This window comes from Phoenix dactylifera, unplaced genomic scaffold (genome assembly GCF_009389715.1).
Source record: "Phoenix dactylifera cultivar Barhee BC4 unplaced genomic scaffold, palm_55x_up_171113_PBpolish2nd_filt_p 000077F, whole genome shotgun sequence".
NCBI classification, from domain to species: domain Eukaryota; kingdom Viridiplantae; phylum Streptophyta; class Magnoliopsida; order Arecales; family Arecaceae; genus Phoenix; species Phoenix dactylifera.
The window spans coordinates 1,498,971-1,510,411 of record NW_024067676.1 but is presented as its reverse complement, the minus strand read 5'-3'; the positions used below and the strand labels follow the sequence as shown (position 1 = coordinate 1,510,411).

Below are 11,441 nucleotides of genomic sequence, written 5' to 3'. Positions count from 1 at the left end.
GATAGAGGAAGTATCTTGATAGATTCTGACATGTTGGTTTTGTAAAATGATTGTATGCAATAGGAGTTACCTCAAATTTCAAACATAATATATTCAACACCAAAATTTCATCACCGATGAGAAAATTAATAAACCTTAGGTCTACTAAACAAAGAAATAGCTTAACCGCTTATGAATTCTTAAAATAAATAATGATAAAAATATCATTTTTACGACATGAATTAAGTAAAAATATAAAATATATTTATTTTTCAGATTTTATTACACAAGTGCCACAGAAAACAAGCAAATAAATATCACTTTTATCAATTACTTGTTTACTAATTACCAACTAGAAGTCGGGACATTTTGGCAAATTATTAAATACACCTGATGCTGCCGTAGGCGGTCGCACAATTATTCACATATAGAGCTACAGAGATCGTCTCCATATTTGTCCCTTCCACAAATTCCTCCAACTCCAGTAGCCGCCGATTTCCATCTCTCTCTCTCTCTCCCTCTCCCTCTCTCCGCCACGATCTCCATCTCTTATGGAGATCCACTGATCCGCCCCATGGCCAATTGCCTCGTCCAGCTCCAAACCATCAAGAACTCCTGCAATCACCTCATCATCGCCGGTAAAACCCTAACCCTTCCCCTCTGCAAGAAGACCCTAGATTTGCCCCCTTCGTCCCTTTCAACGTTAATTCTTTGTCATTTCCTTTCTTGCTTGTTGGGGAGTTCTTGTTTCATTTCTACTCGAAGATCCTAGATCTGTCGACTGTAGATCTGTAATAGTTTAGTTTTTTTAGGGCTTCTTTGGGCTTGTGGGCCTGCCAGAAGAGGTCAGGCCCAAAGCCATCATGCTCTGTGGCATGATGCAGTGGAGAAGAAGACCCCAATAGGAGTCTTCTTCCTCCTCCGATTCCGGCAGAAATCGAAGATATCCAGGCAATCTAAGTTCGAGTAGAACTCTAGGATTTTGCCTATTTAACTCATTCTCTGTTGAAAGCCATCACTGGTTTCTCCAAGAATCGCCGCCGATCTTGACGATTTTTCTTCGAATCTCCTCTCCAATTCATCGCCGAAAGGGGCCGTCAGAACCTCGCCGGACCGAGGTGAGTGTTGTTTGCCTTCCTCTCCTTTTTTAGGTTTATAGCCGTCCTTTTGGGTTTAAGCTGGCTAATCACCGGGATTTAATCCAAAATAAGGGTGCCCTGTTTTGGTGTTTCTTCCTCCTATGTTTGCTGCCGCTGGCTGCTGGAAAAAAGCCGAACCTTGCCGCCTCCTGGGGACCCTGAGATCATGTGGTGGTGGGTTAGGGGAACAACCATGATTAGGCCGAGTTGATCCGTTCTTTGATGATCCGCCTCCTTTTTTCCTCCTTGCACCAGTTGACCACCGTTGCAGGCGATGCCTTGGCAGAGAGACCGCCCTGGCTGCCGCCACAGGAGCTGACTGCCTTGGCCACTTGGTGGCTGCCACCCTCGTAATCCAAGAAGAAAAAAGGAGAGACATGCTCTCCCCTCTTTCGACAAGAAAGAGAGCTTTCTTTCTTTTCTTTCTCTCTCTCTCCTCTCTCTTATCTCTTAATTTTCTTTCCAGAACCCAATATCTAGACGTGTCGACTTGATCTACGAGCTCGAGTTGACCTATGTAATTGACCCCAATCTGCCTCTAGTGTCCGAGCGGTCTACTGGATTGATCATTCCGACCCTGTTGAATATCCTTGATGAGCCATGTTGATTAATTTTGGCCCTGATTAGTCTGATTTATTGAGCAAATTATTTAGAGCTGACATATAAAACCACCATACACCTAGTCATGTTATTTCATATTATTTTATTAAGATCATCAATTAGACATTAATTTTGTTATTAATATTTGAAATGGGTCCAGTGGAGCCGTCTAACGAAATCTGATGGTCTAAAACAAAAGAGGTAGGTAAATCTTATACTCTTTACTAGTTTTCGAACTTGTAAGTAATCTTGACACTCCTTATTAGTTTTAAAATTTACATATTTTTCATGCTTATGGTACTAAATATTGATGATGTCAATTTTTCTTAAATTTAAGAATCAAGCATACGATATTCTAAAACTCATAATTTATTACAAAATAATGGTTTCATGAATATTTTAATATTAATAACTTGTTTATGAATTATGAGATACATATTTATGAAAATTAAATTTTTCTTATGAAAAAATAATTTTATGATTATTCATTCTTCTGTTAAACGCTTATTTATAGAATATGAACTTTATAAAACCTCGACTAATCACCCCAGTCTTGTTGAATGTCCTGAAAACCTTCATTGATAAACCATGCTGATTAATCTTGTTCCTAATTCAGTTCGATTTATTGAACGAATTGTCTAAACTTGATCCACATGAACCACTGTACACCTGGTCAAGTCTCTAATATTATTTTATTAAAATCATCAATTAGAAATTAATTTTACTATTAATATTTTAAATAGGTCTAGCAGAGTCGCTTAACGAAGTCGGATAGTCTAAAATACTAGAAGTAAGTAAATCTTATACTCATTACTAGTTTTCAAACTTATAAGTAACCCTGATATTTCTTATTAGTTTTCAAATTTTCATATATTTTTCATGCTTATGATACTAAATATTGATGATGCAATTTTTAAAAAAATTAAGGATCAAACATACGGTATTATGAAACTCATAATTTATTACGAAATAATGATTTCATGAATATTTTAATATTAAGGAGTTGTTTATGAATTATGAACTACATATTTATGAAGATTGTATTTTTTTATAAAAAAATAATTTTATGGTTATTCATTCTTCTGTTAGAACACTTATTTATAGACTATGAACTCTATAAAGCCTGGACCGATCACCTCGGCTCTGTTGAATGTTCTTAAAACCTTCATTGATGAACTATATTGATTAATCTTGGCCCTAATTGAGTCCGATTTATTGAGCAAATCGTTTAGACCTGACCCACATGAAACCACCATACGCTTGGTCAAGTCTTCTCATATTATTTTATTAAGGGCCCGACAAATCTTTGTTCGTTCAAAGGGCGAAGCCCCTCCTCCAGCCCTCCACGGCCCTTCAGTGGCCTTTGGCGGCTCTCCCTCTTTCTCCTTCTCTCTTTTCCTCTCTTTCCTTCTCCCCCTCCTTTAGTTTCCTCTCTTTCCTTCTTCCCCTCCTTCACCGGTTTCTTATTTTGAATGCCGAAACCGTCCCAATTTACCGTCAGCATGGCTAGGTACGCTCCGAACCAAGTAGTTCGAGACGGTGCTGCACTCCCTGGATCTCACTAATATCAAATCCACAGCATACTATTCTGTTAGGCATCAACAATGTGAGGAACAGCAAAAGGTTCATTCTTGCCTGCACGCCCAAGTCTATCCAATCACTGCTTTTTCGCATCTACCACTTGCATTTATAAGGTTTTTCTGACAGACCAGCAGGACATAGATATAGATAGTCAAAAGAATCTCAAACAAACCACAATCCAGAACAATTCTGAAACCTTTTCGGTAGATATAGATAGTGAAAACTCACAAGAAGCTAGTTTCTTCTCTTCAATACAAAAGGCAATACCATGTAAGTAAGGGATTGCTAACAACAAGAAATTGGTTATACCACACACGAAAAATTCATAAAAGGCAGATGCAACATAAAATAAGATTTAACGTTCAACAAATAAGAAAGAAAACAGAACATGCATACACTTTCTGAAGAAGTTTGTAGGTTGTAATGAATCATATGCAGAAACTAAGTTTCATAACAGTATATTTCAACACTCAATATTGCATATTACGATGCCACCATCCCCACTAATCAATCATAGCTAGCATTCAGAAACTTCAGCAACTCATTGCGGTTGTTTTCTGCCAGCTTGTCTTCCTTTGTTTTCTCAACCTTCAGCATAATCTAGAAAAAATAATAGAAGTCTAGGAATAATTTGATCTTCAAAAGTTTCTAGCAATATATCAATGAATAAAAGTTCGCACCTTTTTGCCAGACACGGCACTGCGTCGAACGCCATCCTCTTTGTCACGACCAAGAAACTGAAGAATATAAGAAATTTCTTTTTAAATAGAAAGAATTTAATGAAATCCCTATAAAGCCTGAAACGAAGACTCTTGATTTCAAGTACCTTTGAAAGCTGGACAGGACTGCTGCACCGCTCAGGCTGCAGCTTCTATATTTAGCTCCCATAGCCAAAATCACCAAGCCAACATGATACCCAGCAAGCCAATCCAACATCCAGTTACCCGTTTACATACCCCAGCTCCAATGCCAAAGAGCCAACCCAGAAACAAACAGCAAGTAATATAAGATTCCCTTGCTATAAGTTTAAAAATCCTGGAAATACTATCATGTTGCTTTTTATTTATATACAGATGAAATGAAGATGCACAATATGCAGAATGGCAATTCTAACTATCAATAGAGGTGGCAAAAATTTTGCCAAAGCAATATTGTTAACTATTGACTTGGTTATCATGGATCAAAGCTAGAATAGTCTACATCATTAATCTCCAAATTCGTACATCTGTTATGCACCTTAATCTCCAAATTCTACAAGTATATTTAAGCTAACTAAGATATCGCGAGCTCAAATATGCCATCATCCTTAACAACCCACTAAGTCTAGAGGACAATCAAAAAGCACCTGAATATTTTCCCAAAGAAACCTATATATAACATAATAACCTACCTCTTTACGCTTCTGTTTGTGCTGTTTGTGCCTCTTGCTTCGGTCTTTATCCTTGGTCTAACAACAAATATGGAGATAAGAACTTCAAAAAAATGCATATGATGCTTGAGAAACTTTGAACATAGATGTGTTAATAATAATACCCAAAAGCATATCAGGACGCACCTTCTTTGATCTTTCATCATGCTTGTGCTTCCTCGGACGATTTGATGCCTCGTATCCACTATCAGAAGAGCTCTCACTGCTGCTGTAAAATCATAATCAATGTTCAATACTATATTAACACCTAGACAAATGAATGATAAAACTCTACAGAGATGAAAGAAATCATCACATAAATCACAAATGCTGGGTCATGAATATTCTAAAGATAGAAAGCCGTTCTATGGTAAGAAAATTATGCAGCTTTCCGATAGAACCCATAAATTTGTATTGTGCATTTCAGATGGTCCTCATCATTGGACAATCATGACTGACAAAAGTTTGTCTCATCAACAAGAAGTATACTGTGGACTCACAACTCTAATTCAAGAAGATTCCTCAAAAGGATTGAGGAAAAATTCTATAACTGGTTGTTCACATGACATCTCCAACAGAACTGGTGTTAGATCTCCTGTCAAAAGACTGAGAAGCCAAGCTGGTGAGTGAACAAGGACCACCATTTGGAACAAACAGCCTAAGCTTATGCACCAAGAAGATGATTCTTCAGAATTTCATGCACCCAGAAAAATCAATCATGTTTTGATGCAGGGGATCACATTCATCTCTAAGGCACAAGATTTAACTAAACAAATGAAAATGATCCCCAAGTCCGTATCTTCTGTCAGCCTCCAATACAAAAGTTTGATAGGAAAAGCATTACCCTTGCGAATCCTTCAATAAAAACCCTTAGGGCTCGTTTGGTTCGCGGGAAAAGAAGGAGGGAAAGTGTGGTCAACGGGAAAGTAATGAAATGCCTCTTGTTTGGTTGGAGTTTTCAAAGGAGAGAGAAGGGAAAGTTGTATTCCCATGGGAATGTGATTCCCACATTTCATGAAAAAGTCTTTCCCATGAGAAACATGGGAAAGTTACTTTCCCATGAGGCGGGAATCGCTCCATTTTTACTTTTTCCCAAAAAGTCCCTTCAGCATTAAAGAAGCATTAAAGAGGCATTAAAAACCTAATTTTTATTAAGGGCATAATAGGAATTATATATAACTTTCCTAGGAAAGTGGATGGCCAACCAAACATAAGCATCTTGGAAATTTGTCACTTTCCCATGGTCAACCAAACATGCCAAAAGTACTTTCCTAGGCATCCTCTTCCTAGGAATTTGTTTCCCAGGAATCATATTCCTAGGAAGAAAAATGCTTCCCGCGAACCAAACGAGCCCTTAAAAAATTCCAGAAATCCCCTTGGTATCAAGCAATATTCTAATTCACATATACAAACCAAAATAATGCAACAACATATGAAATCAAACAGAAGGCCTCAAAAACCAATCTTTAATAGAAATTCTCAACTTTCCAGCCACGAATGTCCATTACATATTGGAAAGGAAAATTCTGCATTAAAGGGACGAGATTCCGACCGAATTAAAAAAAGCCACAATCCTGACTCTAATCTTAAAATTCCTTATAAAGACCGATTAGGCTAAAGAAGCGACTCGCCTGTAACTATCGATGTATGAAGAAGAGGAGTCGCTGGGAGATCGGTGTCTCCTCCTCCGCTTCCCCCGAGACCGGTGATCTTTGCGAACCCTAAGGGCGTCTCTGCCCTCACGGCGGCGGCGGCGGCGTCGATCCCGGAGAGAAGAGGAGGAGGAGGAGGATGAATACGAAGAATCCGAAGACGATGCGGACGCCAAGGGCACCATGGCGGACGGGTCGACAAGGGCCGCTTCCCTCCGGTCTTCCTCAAACCCTCGCTCCCCCGATCGAGAATTGCCTCCGGTTAGCGGACCGAATCCTGAAGGCAACCCTTACAAAGCTGCGTACCGTATAATGGACGCGGACATGGGCTGGGCCTGTCCATGATGGGCCCACTTTAAATTTTAGATGGCCCAAGCCACATGGACTGGGCCGTATGGCCCATCTGTAGATGTCCGAGGAGAACTTGGCGGAGCCTATTTAAACATAACATATCAATATATTATGATATAATATAATATAATATTATATTTATAGTATAATATAATAATAAAAATATAAAATATTATAATTATTAGCGTAATTTAATTTTTCATAATATAATAAATTTTTTAACTAGGTGATAAAATTGGTTAAATAATTATTAAAGAAATATTTTGTGTAATTGTTATATTTTATCATGGGTATTTTAGTCAAAAAAACAACTTTCCGATTGGGTCTAAAAATACTTTTCCGGAAAACTCCAAAATGGAGCCTCTCCTAAAAAGCTATTTTAGCTTTTTTAAAAAGCTAAAAATAGCTTTATAAATTTTTTACCAAACACTCCTATTTCATCTAAAAGTATTTTTGAAGAGGCAAAAAGTACTTTTTGGCCTTCTAAAAGCTCCCCCATATGGGGCTTAAGAATGACTGAAACCCCCCAGCACTAAGATCACTGCATGGTGTATGGTGGATGCACATGTGCCATCACGTTATCATTGCAGGCATATAGTAAGATTATATTGTACCAAATGATTAATATTCTAATAAAACGAGATTTCGAACATGAATGTATGAAAGTGAGCACTCCATTTGGTAATCTGTTTCAACTCTCAAGGTTTACAATGCTGCATAATAAGTATTGTGTAACATCTTTGTAGATCAGGATGGATCATCTTTAAATAAACCCACATAAATAGATAGACATATGTAGAGGGCTAAGTATGCAAATAAAAAGATTGGAGGGATTCATATGTAAGTTCGGAAATCACAGGGACTATGCAAAAAAAAACCCTAATAAAATAGAAGTAACTATATGTGCAAAAAAAAGATGGAATATCGTGCCATGATGACATCTCCACAAATTCTATCTTAACCAAAAGCCAAATTGACATCAACATGTTTCGAGAAAAATCATCAACCTTGCGGAAAAAATATTTGCTGCGTAGGTTATAAAATGCGATCAAATCCTGGATAGTAGACCTAAGATAGAAGAATTTAAGCTCCGGCATGTTATTTTGAATTAGTAGTTTGATAGGACTTGTTCCCTTTGTAAAACTTGTCTTATATTAGGTGAGAATGGTAAGAGAGTAAGTTTTTCCAATGGGAACTTTGAAAACCAGCACAACTAGATGATGAAGACTGAGCAGCCGCGAGAAGTATATTGACATCCAGCTGCTAGTCCTGTTTAGTTGCTGGAGTTGAATATCTTGAGCCTTCAAAGATGATGCATGTCTCCGCCGGAATCTAGTCTATACTCCAAAGTTAAGCAGGTCAAGGTAACATCATAGATTAACTTGGCAAAGCAAAACTTAGTCTTCTATGATGTCACAATGTGGAACAAAAGTAGTGGGGTTTGCAGGATATCAAGAAGCCTCTCGATGTTTGTTTCTTCTATGAGGGGGAAGAGGGAAGCTGAGTTAATGATGAATTTCTTCCTTCTTTTTGAGGTCAGAGTTGAGATGTATGGAAGCAAACATGGATGGTTGCTACTCTGTAGTATGACTCTTTTATTGAAAAGATAGGATAGGTGCAACCTGAAGAGTTAAAGGGATATGCTAGTGAATGATCAGTAGTTCAGTAAACTTGAGAAGATACTGTCTACAAAGTTCGATGTACAAAGTTCGATGATCAATTTCATATTTCTTGGAACATATGGTAGCTGAACATGAGTTCTTTTCCTTTACATGATTGCAATGGAGTAGGCCGGCAGAGGGGAGAGAGCTCATTTCAAATTTTTTAATGCTATAACAAATCAGCTGCTTCTTTGGTCTTCTCTAAGCATGGATCATCAAATTTTGGCATCTTATAGAGATTTTGGTTTAGACTTCTTGCTAATGCGACTTCGGCTAGACTTGCTCAAGGAGGTGAGGGATTGGACTTTTTATCTCATGGCTTCAACATTGAATTCTATTTGGCTCTTTTACAGTGTGATGTCAGAGCTTCAATTTCACCCTCATTACCCATAGCACTAGGTCATATATTTTGGTATTTGGTATTCTGGGTACTTTCATTCATCTTTCAAACTTTCTGAACTTATAGGACATTATTCTGGAAACTTACAATGACATCATATATATGCAGCAGGAAGCAGAAAAATTCCAAGAAATGTTTCATTGAGGCAGTAAGATCAGAGACAAAATTAAATCTATCAAAGATCTAGTGGACTATGACTAAAAGACACTCAAAAATATTTTGAAAAGAGTCATCATGATTGGCATGAAAAAGATTCAATTTTTTTAGGATCTAGAATAAATCCAGAATCTCTTCATTTTTTTCAAAATTATTGGGATGCCCCCATCGTTACCAAGGAAAAAATGCAGAGTTTTTGAAAAATAAATTTGTAATTTTAAATAAGTAATTTAATATAACTCATTTGTAATCTTTGTCTAGTTCATTTTATATTCAATAGGAATGATAGGGATGGGTAATCTTGCTGTCCACGATATCAGTTAAATCAGTTCTTGTGATGTTGAACTTTGAAACTCAGAACTAGTAGATGATTTAGACCAGGCAACTGTGAGAAGAGTCTTAATCCTTGGCTGCTATTGTTTTCACCAGCTGAAGTCAAGTTTGTTTGCTTTGGATTAAGAAGGTCAAGCAATTTGACAATTTAACTGCACTGAAAGTAAAGAAGATGATGGTGAATGGTTATGGAGGTGTGTTTCTTCTCCTCCACTGTCCCAGCGACAAAGTATTGAACTCGAGACAGCAAAAGATGGCCTACAATGCATCATGCTTATGAAATTTCACCTGCTGCAGCAAACTTAGTGGTGCTTACAACATGTCTAAAGCTTTTTGATGGTGATGTTTTGTTCTTGAATTGAACCAATAAATGAAGGCAGAGATTCTGAAGCTTTTGAATGCAGAATGCCCTGTTTCTTTTCTGAAAGCAGTAAGGAGAGATTATCAGGGTACATGGAAATTTCCATGGTACGTTAATAGGATTCTTCATGGATGACTTTAGGATGGTAATATCATTTTTTTTATTGGAAAATAGAGTCAATGCAGAGCTGAAAGTTTTATTCATGGTACATAATCCTCAATGACTCGACAAACAGTCATTTAGGAATTCTGAAAAGGTTGACAATGAACTACAGTTGTTCCTGCTGCAGAATTTAAACTGGAAGATAAGTTTATGAGGGGGGGAAATTTTCCCTTTCCTCGAAAAAACAAACTAGATCTCATCCAAAGGAAGGATGCAGTTTTGCGAAGCCGCTGACATTTGGAAGTCTTTCTTGCTCAATTTTCGTTATCATATTTCTGATTTTCTTTTGACTCAAATAGTTAGGTTCCGGAGATTTTGGTAGCTGTTATGTGTCGGTCCGCCAAACCACAGGAACGACAAAATAAATGGTTCACGAGTCTGATGAACCTGGACGCCATGGAGGCTCTTGTTGAAATCACCGTTTGTCCTAAAAGCTTAGGCCAGACTTTTTTTTTTAATGGATGAGCCTAATATATGAAATTTTTAATAATAGAGTTAAAAAATAATACCATATTGAAATCACCATTTATTCTAAAAGCTTAAGCTCATAGAATGAGTTCTAAAGTCCAGCCCGAAGCCTGCGGCCCAGCGTGAGCCATCACCAGTCCTACTAAGGGAACACAGAAGCTCCGAGCTCGGAAACACTCTCCTCCTCGCTAACCGCCCAAAGATGACTCTTAAATAATAAAAATACCCTCCAGCTCAATACCTGGCCATACGTGCACGAAAAGCTCCATATACATCACAATCACTGGCCTTCCAGCAATCTCACTTGTGGGACCACCAATGCGACGGTGTCTTCCAGTATCTAGCAGCCGTCTGATTGCTTCCTACTGGCACTTACTCATATTTCGGATGGACAAAACGGACCATGAACCTAAGTGGCAATCTCCGTAATTTCATCGGTTTTAAGGGTGTATTTCAATAAATGGGTGGCTATACCAATATTGCCATCTTTATTGCTTATGCCATATAGTTGACTGCCATATAGTTGACTTCACAACCATCACCATTATTACTATCTCTTTACCATATTCCTACCGTCATTATTGTCACTTCTATCATAACACTATTATCACCATCATTATTTTACCGCTGCATTTTCTCCCACCCCTACTAAGTACTAACACGGTTGTCTTCTTTATTTCTATCGTTACCATCTTTTTTCACTGTCATTATTTTGTTTATATTTTTAAAAATAATCGACTACAAACATATTTATATTTTTAAAATTTCAAAAATAGAAATAGAGTTTTTATTCTTTTATTTCTTAAAATAAAAAAAATAAAAGTGATATCAAACAATAACTAAATTATTTTTGTACTGGCTTGTTTGCTAACTAGGAAAGTAGTTGTAATGGTACTAACTGCATGGATTCGGTGGACTCTCACTGCAAGCCCCAATATCCACAAAATCCACACCCTAGCATATCATATGAGAATCGCATGTGTTTAGTATACGTATCCATGTGATATCTTATTCACGATCTTTCAAAGGAAACAGAGCAAAAAGGAAATATACACTGCACACGGTCAAAATTTTACAAGCTCGTTCATTTTCTCCAACTGAAATATGACACGCAAAGAAAACCCAATAACCCAAATAAAAAAAGTAATAATAATAACGACAAGAAATACTCCACCCGGTCTACATATATC

The 11,441-nt window shown here is 37.4% G+C and overlaps 1 protein-coding gene across 3 annotated transcripts; it reads right to left on the bottom strand.

Moving 5' to 3' along the window:
* Nucleotides 1-3,605: 3,605 nt before the first annotated feature.
* Nucleotides 3,606-6,649, bottom strand: LOC103721681 (protein FAM133A-like). 3 transcript variants are annotated; one of them, XM_008811982.3, is made up of 6 exons: nt 6,339-6,649; nt 4,855-4,936; nt 4,690-4,746; nt 4,126-4,170; nt 3,980-4,036; nt 3,610-3,899 (listed from the first exon to the last, which is right to left on the bottom strand). In XM_008811982.3, exons 1-6 carry the CDS (start codon nt 6,542-6,544, stop codon nt 3,807-3,809), a joined length of 540 nt encoding a protein of 179 aa, XP_008810204.1. In that variant the 5' UTR covers nt 6,545-6,649; the 3' UTR covers nt 3,610-3,806. The 3 variants fall into 3 exon arrangements, 2 of the variants coding, with proteins under 2 accessions (XP_008810204.1, XP_008810206.1); XM_008811984.3 differs by having other exon boundaries at nt 4,855-4,933; nt 6,339-6,648; XR_003388452.2 differs by lacking the exon at nt 6,339-6,649 and having other exon boundaries at nt 3,606-3,899; nt 4,126-4,260; nt 4,855-4,934.
* Between the last annotated feature and the right edge of the window lie 4,792 nt (nt 6,650-11,441).